The sequence below is a fragment of the Neophocaena asiaeorientalis genome, unplaced genomic scaffold (genome assembly GCF_003031525.2).
Source record: "Neophocaena asiaeorientalis asiaeorientalis breed wild unplaced genomic scaffold, Neophocaena_asiaeorientalis_V1.1 scaffold1058, whole genome shotgun sequence".
Taxonomy (NCBI): domain Eukaryota; kingdom Metazoa; phylum Chordata; class Mammalia; order Artiodactyla; family Phocoenidae; genus Neophocaena; species Neophocaena asiaeorientalis.
The window spans coordinates 424,473-448,597 of NW_020175496.1; the positions used below are offsets into that span (position 1 = coordinate 424,473).

Sequence of the window (24,125 nt, forward strand, 5' to 3'; positions counted from 1 at the left end):
AAGGTTTCTTACATTTTGAATAAAGGTACCAATCTTCCTATGGAGGAAATTCTAAGAGACTGATGAAGGAATTCTGCCAGGATAAGCCTCCTGACAGTTACACAAGAAAAGACAGAGAATTAAGTGGAGATTGAAGAAGCTGATGATGAGACTATCTTTGTAAAGTTGTGAAAGTGCTGTGACATTTCCCCTCCTCATGGAGAAGGGTGGGTGCATTAGTTATCTATTGCTGCATAACAAATTATCCCACAACAACAAACATTTATTATCTCACACAGTTTCTGCAGTGGCAGGAATTTGGGAGCAGTTTAGCTGAACAGTGCTGCCTCAGAGTTTCTCACCAAGTTGCAGTCAAGATGTCATCTGATTAATTAAGCTGAGGTCACATGCATAGACTCTTGCTATAAGAAGGCCAGAAAAACTGAGTAACTGTCTTTATCACTTTCTGTAAGCAGTGCTCACCACCAAGACACACAGTGGGGAATTCCCCAAACACAGAAAGAGAACTCAAATGATGGACAGCAGAAAATAAAGCCACAAAAATATCAAATGTAAAGTCATCCCTTTGGCTGCCCAACACCAATATAACCACTGCTTTCAATGCTTATACTTCAAAAAAAAGTTGTCACTTAAAATACTGCAACTATCCTTTACACAGTCAAAGATGCACTCACTCTGTCACCCTCCAAAAGAGTCAACCCAATGCTTCATCAATTACCACATCCATCCTCCATTTCTAAGTCTACAACCTCTAGTTGCTATCTTTTCCTCTGCAACTTACTAAATAATGAATTTACCAACAATAGGACACCCCACATATAATAGTGAAGTAAAGGGTAAAGAAAGAAAATAAAAGTTAAAACACTTAAAAGTATACATGATACATCAAGAAAGGAAAGGAAACATGACTGTTCTCATTTCTTCCCCTGATCATGAGAATTTCACTTCCCTTTATGACTTCCTTTTTCCACCAGCTATTCTGTTGTCCCTTTACCTTCAACCAATACCTTCATTTCTAAGGGATCTGAGTGTTTGATGTACCTATCTGTTTAAAGCTATATCAGCAAACCTATTTCTGCTTCATGATCAGGGTTAATTACTTCCACCAAAACCATAACCTTGCTCTTCTTCTCCTTCCTATTCAGTGACACAAGACATGCAAAATGGTGAGGTGGCAGTCCCAGCTCCAAATCAGTAGAACCGTCGTTCAGCCTTGTTGGAGGAATTCCTTTCTTTGGTAACAAACCTCTAAACCAGCAAAGTCCAGAATCTCAGAGAATGGCAGTTTAAAAAATTGTAATTGGGGGACATTAGGTGTAATATCCCTTTGTTCCTAAATCCACTAATTTTACCTTTGGAAATGTAGTGGTTTTAAAACATATCCACAAATTCTTTGACATATCTCCCATTTTAAAAAAAAGGAGTCTCCTTAGATATAAGCAGCCTTAGTGACTAAGTTCTATGAATTGAATGTGGCTGAAGTGACACTGCAGGACTTCTACTGTTAGTTTAGAAAAGGCATTACAGTTCCCACCTGGATTTCTCTCTCCTGGCATGCTTGCCCTTGGAACCCAGCTACTATGTTGTGAGGAGCCAAACAGCACTGTGGAAAGGCCATGAGTAGGTGTTCTGCCCACAGATTCAGCATCAGTCACCAGACATGTAAAGGAGTGGGCCTTTAGATGATGCCAGCTGCCAACTTTTTAGCTGCCCCAACTGGCATCAGGTGGAAAGTGGAACAGAGATAAGCTGTCCCCACTGAGCCCTGCATAATTACAGATTTGTAGGCAAAGTACATGTTGAAGTTGCTTTAAACGACTAAGTTTTGGGGTGGTTATACAGCAGTAGATAACAGGAACAGGAAGAAAGAGTGCCAAATATTGCACACTAGTTCAAAGCATATACTGCATCCTATAAAACAGCATCAAAAAGGGTTATTTTCCAGAAAGCACCATAACTAAGACTTCAATAAGACCAGGTGCTTCTTGGTGATAGACTATACAATTAGACCAATGAATTCTATGGGCAACAGCCCATTGCACTGCTTCTTTCATTACAGAGTGAATTTCTTGATCAGAAGCAATATGGTGTCAGACACAATGACAGTGCATAAAGCATTCAGGAAGTTCCCAGATGGTGGTGCTGACAGAGCACAGCAATCAAGGAAAGCAAATTTAAACTTAGTGTATTTCAGAGAGGACAAATAACTACCACTTCCTCGATGACTGGGAGGGCCAATGGAATCCGCTTGCCTCCAAGTGGTTGGCTGGTCCTCCTGGAGCATGAGGCATATCACCAACTCAGGACTGCTCACTGCTGCTAGCAACCTGAACGCTCAGCAGTGGCTTGATGATCCCATGCACAGCTCCAACCTTGTTATCATCACCATTTCATTCATGAGTCCACTGAGCAATCACTGAGCCTGGAAAAGGAGGCTGAGTTTAATCCACAAAGCTGTTCATTTCATCCATATGATTCTTAAGATTCATTCTGCAAAGTCCATCACCATATCCCTTCCCAAGGCTTCCTTGTCACCAGTTCTCCAATCGTGCTCTTTCCATGTCCTCGACCAACTGGCCAAATAATTAGCCTGGGACCATCAAGACTTACAATTAGTGTCAGGAAAATTTCCTCAGGTCAGACCTTCATCCTGAAAGGTCTAACTGTCCCAGTATAAGAGACGATTTAAACCAGATACTAGAATGAGCCCCAACTCCTTCAGGATTTGGAATTTAGTCGTCTCTGTCAACATTTTTTTTTTTTTTTTTTGCCGTGGGTCATGCGGGATCTTATTTCCCGCACCCGACAGGGAATCAAAACCATGCCCCCTGCAGTGGAAGCTCAAAGTCTTAACCACTGGATCACCAGGTAAGTCCGGCTGTAAACAATTTTAACTAGTATTTTTTGCCTTCTTATAACATCAATTTTTTTTTGGCCGCTGAGTCCTAATCAGGACCGCCAGGGAATTCCCCATCTCTTATTTAAACGAACACTGTGCGCCTCCATAAGATGGGGCCACCTCCTTTGCAAACCTTTCTATTTCTTCTCCTTCCACGCCAGTTTATAATCCTCCGCCTTTTTTAGGTACTTCATGGCAAATAGGCCGGTTCCCTTGGCTGCCCACGAATGTTTGAGGGAGTGGAGGTGGAGTCCATGGCGCCCATCTCCAACATTAATTCTTTCAGCGCTTTTCTTATGCCTACTTGGGCCTCTGAGGAGAACAGCGCAAGCCAGGGTCCAGGCCCACACAGAGCTGGATACAGATTGCTCCCTTGGGTCACAAAGTGGCTCTCTCTCCGCCAGCACTATATGCACGCAACGATTTTTAAGTGCTTCTGCCGCACCACAAGGTCACCGGCCTCAGCTACAAAGCGTCCCTGAGAAAAGCTCCACCGTGCCTCGGCCAAAGGGGAAGAGGCGGGACATCCGCCCGGTCCAAGCCACTTCCGGAAATGACGTAGGACTGTCAACATGCAAGATGGCGGCCCATCACCGGCAGAACACGGCAGGGCGGAGGAAAGTACAGGTAGGGGACCCCGGCTCCTCGACCTCCCGGGCGTGGCAGGCATCCCCGGGCCTACCTCCAGCGAGCAGATATCTCGGGCCGCGGTCGGCCGGGGTAGCGGCTTGGGGCGAGCGGGACGGGGCGCGGCCGGCGGCTAGGGGTGGGGCTGCGGCTCTAACGGCTTGAGGAAGGGGCGGGGGGCGGCTGACTGGACCCGCCGGGGCCCCGTCCCGGGACCCTTGGGCGCGCGGTTGGGAGCCTGGGGTTGCCGGTCGTCCACTGTTTCGTAGGCTTGGGCTTGCGTGGTCGGGCTGGGCTCGTTCCCCGCCCGTCTGCCTCCCTTCCCTTGCCTGTCTCCCAAGCGCTGTGCCCAGCGGCGTCGGAGCGGAGGCCTGCGGGAGCTTCCCCGCGGGGCTGGCAGCTGAGTGAGTGGGCCCGTGCGGGGGCGTGGCGGGGCTGCGGCTGGGCTGCGGAGCCCTGCAGGGTTTTTAAGCAGGGGTCTGCATGTGGGAGCCCCCTGCCTCCTTTTATGCGGGAGCGTCCCCCCACCCCCACGGTGGAAATGACGTGGGAGTATGCTGGTGTTAGTGGGGGAATTATAATTTTCAGTGTTTTGGAATTTAATTTCGTCTTCACCATTTCTTCTTCAGAGTGCATCCTTGAATCTTTCTTTCTGTTTCTCTAATGTATTATTCAAGGGTAAAGAGTTACCTAACCCGCCCGTGTGTGCTTTATGCCTTCGTGAATCCAGTTTTGTTTTGGGTACGTTTAAGCGTTATTGCTATTATTTTCAACGATCTGAGGAGTAAAAGCCCTATTACAGGTGTTTACCTGCAGGTATGTTGTATGTAGTGGTGACAGTACGGTGCACTTATTAAACATTCACTGAGCACTTAGTTTAGGCCCCAAAATGTGCAAAGAATTGAGAGAGTACAGGAATAAGTAACACCCAAGCTTTCTTTATAAAACATAGCATTATATATAGTTCTACGGGTTGAAATCAGCCAGTGTTTAATAGGTAGTCCGGACAAGGGGCTCCTTCATTGAGGAAATGGCTGTAGGTCATAAAGTCTTCTGGCCAGTTCACTTCTTTGTTTTATTGGTCTCATTGATCAGTACAGTGTCCTAGGCACTCACTTAGATGTTTGTTGAATTGAGTGACATTAATAAGAATCTAAAATAGCATACCTTGTTGGTGATTTTTAAGTGCATCAGTGATGGGATTTAAGTAACCCCAGCATCCAAGTCAGGTGAGAATGTCTGTTCCTGACTAAAATGTAACTCAAAATTGTAACTTGATTATATTCTAGACACTAGAGTGCTACCACCTTCCTTAGGGTAGTAAGGAGAGTTAATCAAGTGTCTTAGTTTCTTGCATTTAGACTTAAAAGTCAATATAAAAGTACTGGATGGGGGAAATGTAAAGTAGCTGCAGCGTGTGTGGAAAAACTGAGTGTTTTAATAAGCTGAGTATGAGCCATTGTATGCAGAATGAGGAAGATGATCATTTCACTCTTCACTGATCAGAGTACAAAACTAGAGTTTGGGGATCAGCACTTAGCACCTTGTTCTTAATAGGTATAGCAATCAGGTCGGTGAAGTGACTTGAAGCTATTTCCTAGGAAGAGCATTCAGAAGAACCATATAAGATCAGTCTGCTGAAGAGAAGATTCAATGAGTCTTGTTAGCTGCTTTCAGAATTTGTCTTTAAGGTGTAGAACCAGTATGAGAAGCCGCAGAGATTGATTTTATCTCAACACAAGGGAGAACTTTTGTTTATGGAAATGTTTTTTAAACTAGTGCATGTTCATTGCAAAAAAAAAAACCCCACAAACAAAAGTGTAAATGATAATTGTCTTCCACTCTTCAAAGAAAACTGCTTTGAAGACTGTGAGATATAATCCTAGCTAAGGGTTTTTCACTGAGAGCGCTATTGACATCTTGGGCTGGATAATTCTTAATTGTGGGAGGACTGTTGTTTTCCATCATCCTCCCTTCCCACTAGACACTGGCACCTTCCCAGTTGTGACAACGAAAATTGACTCTAGACATTTTCAGAAGTCCCCTGGAGGGCAGAGTTGTTGCTGGTTGAAAACTAATGTTCTATACTTCTTCGTGTGTGTACCCGACTTAGGTGATTTTTTTACTCTAAGTGGAGTCATGATATTCACTCTTTCGTGTCTTCCTGTTTGTCAGATTTTTAAATACACATTTCCTTTGACCCAGCAATTCCTTGTCTAAAAAATTGTTTTACAAAAGTACATATGCAGGGCTTCCCTGGTGGCGCAGTGGTTGAGAGTCTGCCTGCTGATGCAGGGGAGATGGGTTCGTGCCTAGGTCCGGGAAGATCCCACCTGCCCTGGAGCGGCTGGGCCCATGAGCCATGGCCGCTGAGCCTGCGCATCCGGAGCCTGTGCTCTGCAACGGGAGAGGCCACAACAGTAAGAGGCCCACATACCACAAAAAAAAAAAAAAAAAAAAAAAAAAAAAAAAGTATGTATGCATATATCTTTCTCTCGTTATGCAAGGGTGTTTATTATAGGAATGCTGTCATTGTGAAAAGCAAAAATCTAAATGTTTATCAGTAGTAAATTGGCAGATAAGTTAGGTACATTCATATAGTAGACTAGTTTGCAATTAAAAGATAAGCTAGATATATATTATTAAAAAGGAAAGGTGTCCAGAAGTCAAAATAGGAAATCAACATAACATGGTCCCATTTCCACAAAGGAAATAAGGCATTTTCAAAGTCTGGAAGGATATCAACAGTGATTATCTCTGGAATATTACATTATGTGATTATTGGTAAGGTGGGAAACAGAATATCTTTTACTTTAAAATAATGAACCTTTATATTTTTTAACTTTTTACAACATTCTTTGCTCTTATAAATTTTTAAAAAATCTTTCCATTTTGGAAAAAATATATATGGCTACAGTAATTTATTTTGCCTCTTGGCTGTCTGTTTCTTGTACTAAGAGGCAGTAGCCCTGAGCTCCGTTATCAAATAGTAGGCCAGAAAGAACCGTTGAGACTTATAATATTGATAAATAACCAGTGGAGAAGGGTCCAAGCATACTACTTATTAATTATAGACACAATGAAGAATGAGCACATGTCCTACCATCTTAAACTTCTAAGGAGACTGGAGGTGAGTATGCGGAGGAGGGGTGGATTTGTGATTGTCTGAAACATGATCAGACAAATGTGTGAATTTAAATATATGATGCAGCTCTCTCCTGGTAATCAGGATATCACAGCAAGGCTTTTCAGTCCCTGGCAATCCCTTTAATGTTATGATTTTCCAGCAACCTGGGTTTGTTGGTTGGCTGTCTGTCTCCATCTTTCCTTCAGCTGTGGCCTCTTTTCCTTACTTGCTTCAGAACTCTTGGAATGAGGTTGGACAAAAGTTACTAGTGTTCATGGTTTAGGAGCAATAACCATGCCCTAGTACTCAGTGTTGGTCCAAGAATGTAAATACTTGGTCTTTCATAACAAGATGATTCTTTTGGTTGGAAATGACCCCAAATCCAACATAACCGGGTTCACACAATAAACATATGTATTGGCTCATATAAATGATAACTCAAGAGGTGGTGCTAGCTTCACGCAAATCTTGAACCAGCAGATTCACTGTGACTCTCTACCCTGAGGAGTGATGTAAAGTCACCTTTACCATTGGGCTGCCTCCAAGTTGTCCTCTCCTATTCCCAAACTCCTAGATCTGGGTCTTCCCTCTTGGTGGCATGATGGCTGCACCTGTTCTAGACCTCAAATCCTTTCCCCATACTATCCATGGTAACAGTCTCTTAAATAGTCCCTACACAATTTCTTCTGGCATTTGCTTGCTTTGAGGAAGATATTGGGGAGCAGTGGGGAATATAGAGGCAACCAACAAATGTCTGTTCTACCAGTACTAATCCCCTTTCCCTGCCAAATATTTAGTTATTCTAGACCTAGTCAGAGCTCAGTGTGGTCTTTACTCCTCATTCTGAGCCCCAATTCTGGGTTGTTTAATCTTCAAGACTTTCTTAAGGTAGCAGTAGGATGATGCCAAATCCTGGTTTCTCAAGGAAAGACCCTTATAAATTAGCCATATGTCCAAGGTAAATTACTTTTTATATAGGATGGGTAATAAAAAATTCAGTGCCAATATGATATCCAGTGGAACAGGGGTCAGTAAACTTTTTCTCTAAAGGGCCAGGTGTTAATATTTTAGGCTTTGCAGGCTATTCTCCTGTTTGGTAACCACTCAACTCTGCCATTATAACATGGAACCAGCAATAGGACAATATCCAAATGAATAGGTGTGGCTGTGTTCCATTAAAACTTGGTTTACAAAACAAACCTTGGCCTGGATTTGGTCCTTGGGTGGTTTTTTACTAACCTCTGTAGAAGTTTTTTTACTAACCCCTGACTAAGAGAAGTCAGGCTAGAAATTGTCCTATTTTTATTTGCAAGACTGCTTTTTAGAATACTTTTTAAAATCAGCACTCTCGAAACATAGGGACAAGCAGAAAGTCATGGTCCACGAGGTTGAACAGGAAAAACACATGTAAGAATTATTCATATTTGGCCAATTTTTCTTGGCCAAATTTAGCCTGATGTAGCCTGAGAGCTAGAAGTAGCCTTACGCAAAAGAGCTGTGTGGTTCTCTTTATAAGGTGTTACAGAACAGGCAAAAGTAATCTATGGTGAAAAGGGTCAGTTCTAGATTGTCTGGGGGTGGGGTGTAGAGGTTGGGAAGAGGATGAGGGAACTTTCTAGGGTGGTGATGTATATATCTTGGTAGAATTTTGTATTACACAGGTGTATTAATTTGTCAGACGTATCTATGTATACTTAAGATATGTACATTTCACTAAATGTAAATCTTACCTTTGAAAAAGGAGCCATAAATAAATAATGAACTCTGGTCAATGATATACATGCTGAAGTACTTAGGGGGAAATACTATTAATGATGCACAACTTAATTTGAAAGCCATTGAAAAATGATATGGATCAAATGGATGGGTATGTTCAAATGGATAGAAAATGTTCATTGTAGAATATATCCATATGGATATATGGATGTTTGCTGTGTAATTCTTCCAACGTTTATATGTTCTCTAAATTTTTCATAATACGATGTTGGGGGAAAAATAACCTTTAAATGTCAAAAAATGATTAATGATAAGCAGCAGAGGAGGGAAAGTGAAATTTTTTTGTGGTGGTCAGAGAAAGCCTTGCTCAGAAGCTGACTTTTGAGTAAGAATCTAAGAGAAATGAGATTGTTACTTGGGGGAAGAGCATTCCAGTGAGAATATCAAATGCAAAGGTCCTGAGGTGGGAATGTACCTGGCCTATTTGTGGAATAATAAAGTTGCCATTGTGGTTGCCATGGAGTGAGTGAGGGGAAGGGAGTAGGAGCTGAAATCAGAGAGGTAACTGCAGGCCAAATCATGTAGAGCACTACAGGCCATGGTAGGGCTTTGGCTTTTACTCCTGAGTGAGGTAGGAAGCATTTGGTGGATTTTGAGCAGAAGAAATGTGTTTTCTCAGGATCACCTGACTGCAGGTGAGCAAGGGCAGAGCAGAGAGACCAGTAGCTATTTAAGAAATCCAGGTGCTATATGATAGTGGCTCCACCCAAGGTGGTGAAAATGGGTTGAATTCTGGATGACAAAACTGGCTGACAGGATGTGAGATGAGAGAAGTTGAAGTAAGGCTGGCACTAAGGTTTTGGGCCTGAGCAACTGGAAGAATGGAGTTGCCATTAACGTCATCAATGAGGAAGACAGGAAAAGCTCATTTGGAGAGAACTGTCAGGAGCTCGGTTCGGGACATGCCGTGATTAAGATGTCTGTTAGACATCCAAGTGGAAATGAGTTAATGCACACCTCCGGGAAACCTGGGGGGAATAGCCCAGAGTGTCCTCTTTGTGAGCCTGAAATGCTTTTAAGTCTCCTTTCTTTTCTTAAAAATATTGTGATTCTGTACTCATTCTGTAATATATCCATATTTGTTTTCATACAAAAAATTGTTACTGTGGTAGGCAGAATGCCCGCCCCCCACCACTGCCAAATGTCCATGCCCTAATCCCTGGAATTTATGCATATGTTATGGTTACATGATAAAAAGGATTTTGCAGCTGTAATTAATGTTACAGACCTTGAAATAGGAGGATTATCCTGGATTATCCCAGTGGGCCCAATCTAATCATGTGAGCCCTTAAAAAGTAGAGAACTTTCTCCGCTGGAGGACCAAGTCAGAAAAAATGTGAGACATGAGGGCGGCCCTTCTGTTGCAGGAGAAGGCACATAGAAAGCATGAAGATTGCAGGCAGCCTCCAGGAGCAAGGATGAATCCCTGGCTAAAAGCCAGCAAGGAAACAGGGCCCTCGGGCCTACAACTTCAGGGAGCTGAATTCAGCCACCAACCTGAATGAGCTTGGGAGCAGGCTTTCCTAGTGTAACCTAACTGGATATTGCTACTGGGGGAAATACCCTGTCATTTTTCTCCCTGTCAGAGTCCCTTTAACTGTCTCTTCCAAATGCATACTTCGTACTGATGGTCTGGCTTCTGGCTTCCCATCCCTTGCAGAGTCCTTATAGTACCCTGTCTTCCTTCCCCCCCCCTCCTTTTTTTTTAAGCAAATCAAGGCAGAAATGAGTCCTCATCTTCTCTGCCTTTGCCTGTACTCTTGACTTTGCCTAAATGAAGTTTTTCCAGGACTTTGTTCACTCATTTATTGCTTCTGTGTCCAGCACCTTCTACTCTTCTTTTTCTTTTACTTCCATCTCTTCTGCCTGCAAAGCTTGCCTATATCTTGAGAAAAAAACTTCACTTACTGTCTTTCCCCCACTAGAATGAAAGCTCCCGGAGGGCTTCTGTGCTCACTATTGTATCCTCAGCATTTAGAATAGAGCCTGGCAACTGGTGGATGCTTAATCAGTATTTGTTGAAAGACTTGAATCCTATTTTTCTTCTGTCTACAGCCAATTTATTTTTCTTTAACAAGTTTTTAATGTGATATGTCTTGGAATATATCATTGTGTGTAGTTTATTCTTTAATGACTACATAGAATGGATGGACCATAATTGACCTAGCCATTTTCTTATTGAAGTTATTGTTCCTATTTTGTCCATCATGCTAAAATTTACCAAAAAAATTAATAGCAGAGTTATGAAATAGTAAAGGAAGTCTTACAAAAGTAAGCAAAAAGACAGAGATAGATAGTATAGAATGCATAAAAGATGAAGGATCAGTTTGAAAGTTCCAGCATCTGACTGATGAGAGTTTAAGAAGGAGCAAAGAAAACAGAGATGGTTATTAATGAATTGATGTAAGATTTCCCAGAGCTGAAAGTTTCTAGATTGAAAGGGCTTTCAAAGTACACAGCAAAATTAATGATAAAATGACCAAAAATTATCATGATAAAGAACCCCCCCAAAAAAATACCCCACCAAGTAAAAAGAGAAGATCCTAAAATCTTGGGCTGTATAGGTGGTGGTGCGGGAGAGAATGAAAATGGGATCACCTTAAAGTTGAGTGAAACAGAATTGGCATTGAATTCAGTGGCAGCACTGGATGCTAGAGGAAATTAGAGTAGTGCTTTCAAAAGCTGAGTTTTTTTCTACATGGACTTCTTTATCCTGCCAAATCAAGTGTCAAGGTAATGACCTTTTCAGACATGCAAGGGCTAAGTCACCTCTCATGTACCTTCTTCTATGTTAGTTTCTTAAGGTCCTGGGGATGTAGTTCTGCCGTACTGGGAAGTGAGCAAGGAAAAGAGACATTGGAATTCAGGAAACAATGGCTCTAACCCAGGAAAGCAGTAAAGGGAAGCACCGAAGGTGACAACTGTGCCAGCAGACCGAGAGGGCAGCCAGCCCAGATTAGAGTGAGAATGTGGGAGATTCTGAGGGGGAAGCCTTGTGGGAAAGTGGGGGTTGGAGGTGGGTTCTTGCTGGACTATCTAATATGCTGCAGTAATTCAAGAAAATCGAAGTTAAAGTAGAGGGAGCCATTGAAGGAAAGAAGGAACTCTAGGGAAAATGAAGAGCTCTCTGAGGAAGGAAATGTATTCATAATATAGTACTTGGCTAGTCAGTAGATAGCAATTACAGTCCAACAGTGTAGCACTGATTATTTAATCAACCAAAAACAGTGATAGATCTATCGATATCAGAAGGGTAGAGGGAAGGATTACTGAGGCAAGTTTCAGAGCTACATCCTAACCTACCATAGCTTGAGTAAATAGGCGATGTCTAAAATGGATAAGGATAAGCACAATATTTCGAGAAATGCAGTAGCTATCTAATAGAAACAACCAAGAGTTGAAATTAATTACCTCTAAGGATTAAGACTGGGTATGGGGAGTCTTAACCAGACAGTAGGGAGATGGTTTTTCATTATTGTCTTTCAGTACTATTTGATTTTCTGAATACAGGCAAGAATTAGTTGGATAAGAATTAAATTATAAATTCAAAAAACTAAGTAATATATGCCTATTATAAAACATTCATACTGTATTAAAAATGCATGAGTGAGTGACAGTCACCATAATTCCATCACTCAGGAATAACTACTGGTAGTTTTATACATGTATATCCTTCTAAACTTGTGTGTTTATTTTTAAATATATGTATATTTAATATTATGCAACATTTTTACAGTAATGATTATTATACACTACTGTGTTAGACCATGCATACTTCACTTAAATATACCCTGGGTTTCTTCCCATATTAATCAGTCTAGAGTTACACCAACATTTTTAATGATTAAATAGTATTCTCTTTTATAGATGTGTGTGCCAAAATTTACCCAACTAGGTTGGATACTTCTAGTTTTTTGCTGTTTATTTTGGTTGGGGGGGGGGAGTTGGTTTTTTTTTTTTTTTTTTTTTTTTGTTTTTTTTTTGGGTGGGGGGGGGGGGTTTTTTTTTTTTTTTTTTTTTTTTTTTTGCGGTACGCGGGCCTCTCACTGTTGTGGCCTCTTCCGTCGCGGAGCACAGGCTCCGGACATGCAGGCTCAGCAGCCATGGCTCACAGGCCCAACCGCTCTGCGGCATGTGGGATCTTCCCGGACCGGGGCACGACCCTGTGTCCCCTGCATCGGCAGGCGGACTCTCAACCACTGCGCCACCAGGGAAGCCCTATTTGCTGTTTTTAATCTCACATCTGTAGTAGATGCCCTTAAAGAGCTTGGTCCAAACTTGTTTTGCTGAGAATTCCTTGCCACCTGGAATGAGGACTGACAATCATGTTATTCTCTGACCCTTTCCCACTGGGCCAATCAGATCATCTCCCAGAAATTTGAAAATCAAGATTCATATATGCTACCTCATCTTCGTTAAATAGGAAATGTACTGAGAAAAGCTGATAAGGAGCCTTGAAGCCCCAGAGGAAGAGGCATTAAGAGAGACTGAAACTAACATTGAAGCCAGCTTGTTTCCTGATGGTTTTTCAGTATCTGATTCATTCAAAAAATATTTATGGGATGTCTTTTGTATGCCAGATACTATATTAAGGATACTGTGGTAGGAGGAACAAGGCAGACAAGTTCCTTGCCCTCTTGCAGCTTTTATTCTAATGGAGAAGATATAGCAAAAAAGATAAATATGCAGCGTGGTAAGAACTGTAGAAGAAATGGAGTAGGGGAGGTGATAGGGGAAGGAGATCAGGGAAGGCCTTTTAGAGGAGATTACTTTTCTGCTAAGACCTGGAGTGTGAAGGTGAGGGTGAGTCAGCCAAGATGAAAGCTGGGAGAATAGTATTCTTGTGGGGATGGGAGAGGTGAGGAATCTTCTTGGCACAGGGAAAAGTAAATCTGAAGGCCCTAGGATGGGAAAGAACTTGATGTGTTTGAGCAACAGGAAGGAGTTTAGTACGACTGTCGTCAAAGAGCGTAGGGGAAGTTAGTTTGAGGTGAGTGTGAGTTTGCAGGGTAGAACCAAAGCATATGAGGAATTTGGACTTGACTTTAAATGCAGTGAAAAGCTTAAGTAGAGAAGTGCCATGATTTTATTTTAAAATGTCTCTTATGAGTCATGATTGAATTTCCTGCCCTTGAGCTCTGTTAGATATCCTTGTTAAATTCTCATCTTAAATTCTCCATTTTTAAAAATATTTAAGCTTGTTTGAGTAGATTTCAGTTACAGTTACTTGCACCGAAAGGCCGGGTTAAAACAACATCCTTGTCTTTGTGTATACAACCCTGGCCCTTTTCACATCTTTTATTATTTATGTGTTTGTTGGCCATTTTCTTTTCTTTTAAAAAAATTTCCTCTTCGTGATCTCTGTTTTTCTTTCTGTTGGAGAGGTTGACTTTTTCTGTTGTTATCTGAGGAATCTTTGTATGTTGTCAAGAGTAAACTCTTGTCTTTTGTATTCGTTTTTTCCCCAGTTAGGTGTTTGCCTTGTAACCTTGCTCATGTTATTTTTTTGACATTCAGAAGTTTGCTTTGTTTTAAACAACAGCTTTAATGAGATAAAATTCACATAAATTTACCTTTTTAAAGTATACAACTCAGTGATTCTTAATATATTTGCAAAGTGCATTGACCACCTAATTCCAGAACATCACCCCCAAAAAGAAATCCTGCACACCATTGTAGTCATTCCCCATTCTCCTCTTCCCCAAGCCCCTGAAAACCATTAATCTACTGTCTGTGGATTTTTCAGTTGATGGACATTTGAGTTGTCTCCCTTTTTTGTGAATAATGCTGCTGTGAACATTTGTGTATGTATAGAAAGTTTTGGCTTGTGTTTGGTCAGATCAGCGTTGCCCTTTTCTTTTGCAAAGATTGTGGTCTTTCTTGTCACATTACCAGAGCCTTCTCTATGTAGAGACTATGTAAATACTTGCAAGTATTTTCATGATTAGGTTATTAAATTTCAATCTTTAGTCCATATGAAAATTCATTTTGGTTTAAGATTTGGAGAGAGGATATTATTTTTTGCAATAGAATCACTGGATGTTCCTAGATAATTTATTAAATAATTTATCATGCCCTCATTGTTTCAAAATCTGTTTATATCAAAATAAAAAATGTATAATGGGAAAATATGTTTCTGAATTTTGTTTTATTTCATTGATCCTTTTATATATTCATATTGTGGTCCTCCTTTGTAATTCTGGTAGCTTTATAATACCTTTTAAGATATTTAAAGAATATCCTTTCATTTAAAAAAGTGACTGGGTAGTCCCCTCAAAGCATTGTACTATTGGTATATATTTTGTCAACTTCTAGAAAGAAATCCAGTGAGACTCTGACCACAGTTGGGTTAAAATCACAAAGTTAGGAAAAAATTGTTTATTTTGGATCTTCCTGTACTACCTTCCTGTACTAATATGGTATGTCTCTTTTATTCAAGTTTTCTTTTATGTACCTTGTCCTGTTGATTATGTATCTTCTTTGCAAAATGAATTTCTAGATATTTATTTTTGTTGCTATTGTAAATAGGGTCCCCTTTCCCCCATTATATCTTAACTGGTTATTTCATTAGAATAGAAAAGTTTTGCTTTTGGCTGCCAGCCAGCTTGTTGAGTTTTTCTTAATTGTAATTGCTTTTGGTTGATTCTCTTGAGTTTTCTCATGGAGCAGACAGAGGTTATCAACCATAATAGAGTAGGGAAAAGTTCTCTGAAAGAAAAGTTTAGTGTGTTATTGGAGAGCAAAACCTCATTTTGCTTAGCAGGTCAGAGAAGGTCTTTTTGAGGAAGCATCATTTCAACAGAAATCTAAAGACTGCAGTAGGAGTTAGCCAGACAGAGTGGGAGGAAGAGCTTAGCCAGACAGAGTGGGGCGAAGAGCTTCTAGACAGAGGGGACCAGCACATGTGCCCGTCTGGAGGCACAGTATGTGCAAGGAGTGGGAGCAGTGAGCAAGGATGAGGGGCAGGAGAGGCACTTGAGGAGTCCAGATCCAATCCTGAGTCTAGTGGAGTAAGCAGCCAGAGGGGTTTATGAACAGGGAGCGATATTCCTATTTACATTTTAAAAAGATATTTCTATTCATGTTTTAAAGATTCATCCAGCTGCTTTGTAGAAAATGGATTAAAGACAAACAAGGGTAGGAGAGAAAGTCCAGTTAGGAGATATTTGCAGTGGTTTAGCCTCAAACTTGCTTATCTTGGTCTAGGCTATTATTAATGTCACTCTTCTCTCCTCAGCCCTTCAGTCTCTATAGAGTAAAATAAAGTTTTTATTGGATTCGGAAATAAGTTTTATATTAGAAAACATGGGATTTTGAATTTCAGATTGGCCACTAGAAGGCTACATTTTATTATCACATGTTTGTAGCTTCATAAACAGCAAATCTTGACATATTTGTCAGGTTTCCTATGTTATTCGAGATGAAGTGGAGAAGTACAACCGAAATGGGGTCAATGCCCTGCAGCTGGACCCAGCACTAAACAGACTTTTCACGGCAGGTCGAGACTCCATCATAAGAATATGGAGTGTCAATCAGCACAAGGTAAGTCAGGGATTGAGTTTATATTTTAAATCTATATTCAGTAAGTTTTGGTCTGTCTAATATGGTGCCTTTCACAGTTTCAGATTTAATCTCTTTGAGCACTGAGTTATTTGGTACACTCTATAAATAAAGACTCTGCAACCAGAATTCAGTAAGCTGCTGAGAAAAACACCCCAGGGGAGTTTCAGAAGTGTTTTAGCTAAGACAGGGACTCTATAAACTAGGTTTGTGATAAGAGCCCTTTGCTGCAAAGGAACAAAGAGATTTGTCTGGTAGGGAGCTTCTTTGCAACAATTTATTTTTCTGTTTTAAATATGTTCCCAAAAAGCTTTCTTGCATCCCTTTTCAGTGTTACTAAAAAAAGATTGAATATGCTTTTACATTTATAATTAACCTTGAACAAGTATTTGATATCTTCATTTAAAAGTGATTAGGGTGCCCACAAAACCCATAGGGCCTTATTATATAGTATAAGTTGGTGTAAAACTATGAAAACAGGAGCAGAACTTAATGATATGTGAAGATAAATCCCCAGTCAAATGGAAAGGAGTTCTTTTTGTATTTTGTTTGAATGCCTGTATTATGAATGACATAGAAAGAAAGATTCAGGGAAGAAGAAGGAGCATTTCTTGAACTCCTAGCTATGTACCAGACACTTAGCACTTTCGTATCCAATATGGTTTTAATAATCCTTCAAGGCAAATATTAAGATCTATTTTCATAGGTGGGAAAACGGACTCAGAGACTCTAACCCATGGTTAAGTAGCTAGTTCATGACAGAGTTAGAACCCAATCTAACCCTGAAACCCTGATGTTAGACCTTGTCATTTTAAAAGTCTGTGTCTTTTAGCAAGCTCTACAAGTCTGATGCTCCATCTGAAAAGGAACCACTACTTTGCACGGTTCCTGGATAGTTTCTTTAAATGGACTTTGGTCCAGCGGGCTTTGAATTCTTTAACCAGTGGAAACAGTGGTGGCCCAATGTTAAAAACATGGAAAGTAAGAAAACTATGGCTCTGAAATGCTTTTTGGAACTTATATTTGAATTGGAATGTCACTTTCCTGGAAATTTACAATATTTCAAACAAATTAAGGAAAACACAAGAACTAGCCTGGAAGAATTAGAAAGCTGCCTATCCTGCCCTCAGACATCTCTTTCTGGTCCTCATTTTTATGACAAGATTGAATAGCATCATTTCTCAACTAGACTTGTAGAGAGCTGTTCTTTTTGCCCGTGAATCATCTTGAACTTGCCTGTCTTAGGTGTAGGATGTAACCAAATATTCTTCTTCAGAAGTCCTCTTCTGGTGATTAAACCAAGTGAGAGGAATAGAAAAATCTTGAGTTACTGAATTGAAATGATGATCCTTTAGCCCTTGGCTTCCATTTCTTCTCTGAAGGACTGTAGATACTGTGACAAAATGTTTAGTTCACAGATAAAAACAGCAGTAGGCAGCTAAGAGCAGAAGCGTGCATCCCTCTCTGCAGTCTGGCTACGCTTCTCACCACTCTCATCAGCTTCCTTTCTGTCCCTGCTGTCAGCTTTGAGCCTTCACCACTGCTGAGTCAGATCCCCCCAGCTTGCAGATTTGTTCATGTCCTGTCCTTTCTAGTGAACCCCTTCCTATTGCACTCGTGTCACACACAGTGCCTAGCCCAGATCTTGTTGCCTTCACTAACTCAGGGCATAAAAATTAAGCATTTTTCCTGGAAACCTGGACTTTCATCAGTAATAAAACTGTCCTGAAACAAAACTTCTGTTTATATCTGTCATATGGAAGCATCAATTGTTTGATGAAATTCTACTCTGAATTCAGTTGTCAATTTTAAGACCTTAGAGCAATGTGTCACATTAATTGAAGAATATAAACATATCTATAATTTGTGATATATTTTATCCTCTAATGTAGACTAAAGACATTTTTATGATTTTTCTTTTAATTTCAGCAAGATCCATATATAGCATCTATGGAACACCATACCGATTGGGTAAATGACATTGTACTCTGTTGTAATGGGAAAACATGTAAGTATTTCTTTGAATTTTGGGGCTGCTGGAAGATTTTAATTCAATTTGATATATTTTTCTTTTTTTTATGTAAGCCTTTTTATTGAAGTATAACATACATACAGAAAAGCACACACACCTCGAGAGTACAGCTCATTAAAATTTTACAAGGTGAACATCCATATCAAGAAACAGATTACCAGAAGCCCCCTTATGCCACCCTTTCAGTCACTACCCCTTGTCCCAAGGTAACTGCTCTCATGTCTTACAAGCACTATTGATTAGTTTGCCTGCATTGTCATTGTATATAAATAGACTCATACAACATGTATCCTTCTTTTAACCTTATTAATATCTCTTTTTGTTTTCATTATGGTAAGATCCATTTCTTGGTTTTGCAATCTGTGTTAGAGAAACTTTGCATAATCAAATTAGTTGTGCCTTCAACTGAAACATTAAAAAAAGTCTGTCTTGCCTATCTAAAAAAATATTTGAGACAAAATACAATAGGTTTTAGAAAGAACTTTCAGATATATATGTATATGTGTATGTGTTTATGAATATTAAGATGTTTGAATTAATGTTAGGAATGTTATAAATATTCAATACACATAAATATTCAAATATTTATGTATGAACATTTTGTATGTATGTGTGAAAGTTTGAGACAATGTTACATTGTTTTACGTTAATTCTTTAAAATGGTGTTAAGTCACATTACTAAGGGGTTTAATTCTTTGCCTCTTCTAGTAATATCTGCTTCTTCTGATACAACAGTAAAAGTATGGAATGCACATAAGGGATTTTGCATGTCAACATTAAGGACTCATAAGGTAAAACAACTAACACAATTTTCAATGTCTTTAGTGTAATACTGAGATCTCAGTACTTCATGTGGGTCATTTGCTTATTGATCTACAGAGTAGATCAGAGTATGTGTATTTTGTTGCAGGATTATGTAAAAGCCTTAGCATATGCCAAGGATAAAGAACTGGTAGCATCGGCTGGGTTGGACCGACAAATATTCCTTTGGGATGTGAATACTCTAACAGCATTGACTGCCTCAAATAACACTGTCACAAGTAAGGTGTTTGAAAAAAATTTCTTTGAAAGTGATCCCAATTGACATAAATAAAGAATGGTTTATAAAACAAGTTTGATAAGTTTGCATTAAGAGAGTGGTTCTACCTACAGCGTTCTAGCCCCCAAGAGTATGATTAAACAACAAGGAACTAGTTTCTCACTGCAATCTAAAAATGGTAACTTCTCCAGGTGTAACCTGGTTATTTTTGTACATGTGCATGTGTTAGCTCCCTAGCTGAAGTGTAAGCTTCCACAGGGCAGAAGCGCCTGTCTTATTACTTTGTATATCCCAGCTGTGCCTGGCCCAAAGCCACACTCTAGGCAGATATTATTGATGGAGGTGGTGATTACCTGGCAAAAAGTAGGCAGTTTTTGACTTTAAAAGTGTTACTGTATACTAAGAGCCTTTGAGTTAATGGCCAACTTGGAAAATACCCAAAGGAAAGAAAGGGTTTTAGTGCCAATATTGTGGGACCCTTTCAGAGCAGCCCTAAAGAATCCAGCCAACTCTTCCTGAACAGAAGAGTTCAGGAAGGCTAACCTAACATCTAGAGGCAATTCAGAGAGATTCACAGCAGGTTAGTAGCATGGATGCCTCATCAACTAAGAGATCTCAATTACCCAGTCAGATCCAGACAGGTCTAGACTTGAAACTCAGCTCACACTTGGCCCAACCAATAATAGTTCTCTAGGCCAGGTGTCAGTAGGGATTCTTGAGAGCACATTTACGGCTAAGCCTGGCCTAGAAGGTCTGTGTTCGGGATATGGGCCTGAACTATCTAGATTCCTACATAACAGGTCCAATTTGTCATGACTGTGGAATACTCATGTTGATATAACTAACAGTTCTAATATAATCTAGTGTGTGCCAAGAAGAGTAGGTTGGGAGACCGGTGTTTATAATTTCTTAAATATTATTTTGCCCTTTTTCTCAGGAAATATGTGAAGGTCTAAACACTGTTCTTCCCTTGTTTTCCGTGATTTTTCACCTGTACACAATCTCAGGGATTCAGCAGCTGGTCCCCGCTGGGGGCTGTCATAATACATCATTTAGCTCTCTCTAGATGTAAGGCCTGCCTGAAAGAGGCACTAACAAGAAGGAACGAAGCAAAAAAATCAGGATTGTCCCAAGGTCAGAGACGAGGCTTAGTGGTTATAGATTCTGAAACAGATATGTCTTGCTTAGAATTGTTTAGAGAGGATATCAAATAAGTTTTTTGTAATTATGGAGGTAATAATAATAGCTAACATTTATTGAGCATTTAATACAAGCAGTTAGTTTTCTAAATACTTTACATGTCTTTACTCACAGCATCTCAGTGTGTTTGTTTAAATTTATTCTTTGTTGTACAGTTGGAATCATACTGTATAGACAATTTTATATACATACTTCAGTGGTATTGAGTTCTGAATCAAAGGGCATGAATATGATTCTTGCTACACATTGTCTAATTTCCTTCTAGAAGAGTTGTACCAAATTATCATTCCACAAGTAATGTATGAGGGTGCCATTTTAACTGTATTTTTTGAGAATTAAGTATTGCCTTGTTTTTTATCTATTTGGTAGGTGAACATTGTATTTTTGTTTTGATTTGTGTTTTCTTGTAAATAATGAGTGTAGCCATAGTTTTCATTTTTATTGGCACATGTGCATCTTTGAAAATACTTTACTTATGCATATAGTTTCTTAAATGGCAGTGCAATTCAATTTAGCAAATATTTATTGAGCACTTGTGTATGCTCAAATCCAGAAGAGATGTAAATTTTGTTAACAATATTATGATTTAGAATTATTTCCATTATAGGGATTTCTTTTCCTTAGAGTACTCATAAAGATAAGATTTTCTAAATCGAATAATGAAACTTGCAATTTGTGCTAACTAGTCATTAAACAGCTATGATTTTAACATATAGCTCCATTTATCCTTACTAGCTTCTTCTTTAAGTGGGAACAAAGATTCCATTTATAGCCTGGCAATGAATCAACTGGGAACAATCATTGTATCAGGGTCCACTGAGAAGGTAAGGGGAAACTTAAAGGGTATATTTTAACACTAGAAAGTAAAGAAACCAAAATAATTTGATCTGGGTGATTACAGAATATATAGACAGCGGTTTTGCCTGGTGGCTACTAAAATAAGGTTTTATTTGAACAAATAAGAGTATAACTGTATAATTACTGTCGTGTGTGGTAACAGAGGTGGAGGGTGGAGTAGGGGAAGCCTGTGCTTTTTTTGACATTAAAAAGACTTCCTCCTACTTAAAAAAGTTGGGAGCCTTGGACACTGTCTATTGGCAGAAGTAGTACTTCCCTCTCAGAATTTAATAGTTGTCATTTGATTTATAAAAGTCATCCATTATTTAACTTTGATCATTTGTATGATACTTTGTTAAAATTCACAGGTTTTAAGAGTCTGGGATCCAAGAACATGTGCAAAACTAATGAAGCTTAAAGGGCACACAGATAATGTTAAAGCATTGCTGTTGAACAGAGATGGCACACAGGTATGCAGTTCACATGAACATTTACCTACTGACCTTGTCAAAATTTCATACAGCAGAAGCTCCCCCACTTTGTATATTGTTGCATAGTTGGTTTGAACCAAAAGCCACACACATTAGAAACTGTGGTCTAATTTTTAAATCCTTAAAATCCTCAGTTGCACATATAATAATCCACATTTCAAAATCTCTCTGTTTGCCTAACTTTTAAATAAAGACCAAACAAAGGATTTCCTAAGAATAATTTTAATGCAAGTGAGTATATGCAGTTATGATATGTATAGCTGAAATAATTTAAAATGTTCCCTTGTGTAAAGCAGAAGGAAGCTTTGGTATTGAATGCTTTCTGGCAGTGTAGTAAATGCAAAATTTCCTCACACTGGGTCTGTTTTCCAAGCAAATCTTGTCAGTTGACTATGTAGATACAGTCTGTAGATTTAGTTGTCTAACATAGTACTTAGAGTGAACATTTCAAAGAAAAACATTTTGGTAATGTTTGAACATGTATTAATACTCTGTTGGCCACATAATTTGTGAATTATATATCACAATTCTGTCCTGTAGCAGTAGGAAAATGATCTTTCATCAGTGTAGATAATAAAAAACAAAAACTGAGCACCATTTTATGTTATGACATACCTCTACCATGTACTGCTGCCATTTTTTGCATAGGGCAGGGATCATTGGAATTGATTGTGATTGGTTTAGAAGAAGGAGAGTATGAATGTGATGAGAAACACCATTGGTCTGTTACTCCTGTGGAAATTATGTCATGGAAGTTGCCTCACACATGAATTAGAGAAGCCTTTGTCTCCAGAGGTGAAAGGAAGGTTTGAAAAACTAGCCAAAGGAAAGAAATTATTTTTTCAGAACCAGGCAGAGAAGCTTGAATATTCCCATGGAGGTCTTTGGAGATGAAGGATCTTGATATTAAAGTATTGTGTGGCCTTGAGGAGAGGAATCTACTGGCCCCTAGTTTGCTTATCTGCAAAGTGGGAGTCATAATATTTAGTTAGTGTAATTGGTGAGAAGAGTAGAAATAATAAGTATATTCTTGTCTGTAAGCCATGGCATTTTCTAGAGCTCTTGAGTTTCTTCATAGCAGCATTTTCATGTGAGTCTAAGAAGCCCAGTACAGGGGAATTCTCTGGCAGCCCAGTGGTTAGGACTCCATGCTTTTATTGCCGGGGCCCAGGGAACTAAGATCCCATAAGCCGTGAGGCGTGGCCAAAAAAAGCCCAGTACAGTTAGCTCCTCACTGTTGCAGTAGCTGCTAGGCTACACTTGAGATGGTTCTCCATGCCTAGTTCTTTTAGCTTTGTCCAGGATTGAACTAGATCATATGGTCTCCATGGGACTGTGCTTAACTAGAGGCTATAGACAAGATGGTTTCCAGAAATGGGCTGTGGGCCTGTCAGACTTTCTTAAATCTCCTCCTGTCTATTACACTCCATGCCTTGTTTCCTATATAGACAATTATGAATGTGCTTTTACTTAAGACGATTTAGGTAGCACATTTACTTACACATGCACTTCACCTGTAGTCAGTTCCACTTACTGAAAGCAGAGAAGGTGATGTAGTACTACTTTAAAAGTTGCCTGTCATGGGCTTCCCTGGTGGCGCAGTGGTTGAGAGTCCACCTGCCGATGTAGGGGACACGGGTTCGTGCCCCAGTCCGGGAAGATCCCACATGCCGCAGAGCGGTTGGGCCCGTGAGCCATGGCCGCTGAGCCTGCGCGTCCGGAACCTGTGCTCCGCAACGGAAGAGGCCACAACAGTGAGAGGCCCGCGTACCCCAAAAAAAAAAAAAAAAAGCTGCCTGTCAGCCTTAGAGTAAATAATTAAGCAGATACCATTCCTCCTCTCGTTCCTTCTTCATCCATTTTCCTTATTGGCAACGAGAGACTAAATGTAGATTTAGCCACCAACAACACGGCATCCTTACATTAGGGAATTGATCAGAAAACATCTGTAATAGCTACTCAGCTGAGAAAAGAGAGGAGGAAAAAAGAAACCTTTACATACTGATTCACAAACTCTTGCAACATGGAAGAAGTAACCATCGGTTACTGGACCAGAGTATATACTGCATCTTGTAGAGTCGCCGTGCAAGCTTCTAATGTAGGGTCTCTGCTGGCGTTGTAAGTCAGGGACTTATGATAAGATACGTATAATAGACCAAAGAATCCCATCGATGTCAGCCTATTGCCTCACTTCCTTCGTTGTATTGATAGTAAGATACTTAGCAAGTCTTACTATCTGAGGTCTGTCACCATGGCAGTTGTTCTGATTGTGCCAACATTCATGGGCCAAGCCAGCTGACTTTTCAGTCCTTGTACTCACTCAGGCAATTGCTTGAGGATCTGGGACAACCTGCCATCTTGCTCTGAGTCAGTCACATCCTTGTGTGTCACTCACAGGGTTTTCCTTGGTAATACAAGTCCTGCTGAACCTAGCTCATAGGTCGGGGGTGTCTCTGAGCATTAGGTCACTCCTTGCCCCTGACTTGCTCCCTGGGCTGCTCTCTATTGGCAATTACAATTGTGTGTAAGCGACCATC

General features: G+C 40.0%; 1 protein-coding gene across 1 annotated transcript in view; it reads left to right on the plus strand.

Annotated features, from left to right (window-relative positions):
- Positions 1-3,445: 3,445 nt before the first annotated feature.
- WDR48 (WD repeat domain 48) overlaps positions 3,446-24,125 on the plus strand; it is a 44,886-nt gene continuing 24,206 nt past the window's right edge. The window contains exons 1-7 of the mRNA XM_024768939.1: positions 3,446-3,526; positions 15,831-15,971; positions 17,919-17,997; positions 18,730-18,812; positions 18,932-19,061; positions 20,996-21,084; positions 21,466-21,567. Coding sequence (XP_024624707.1) covers positions 3,479-3,526; positions 15,831-15,971; positions 17,919-17,997; positions 18,730-18,812; positions 18,932-19,061; positions 20,996-21,084; positions 21,466-21,567 — 672 coding nt within the window. The 5' untranslated portion in view covers positions 3,446-3,478. The remainder of the gene's footprint in view (positions 3,527-15,830; positions 15,972-17,918; positions 17,998-18,729; positions 18,813-18,931; positions 19,062-20,995; positions 21,085-21,465; positions 21,568-24,125) is intronic.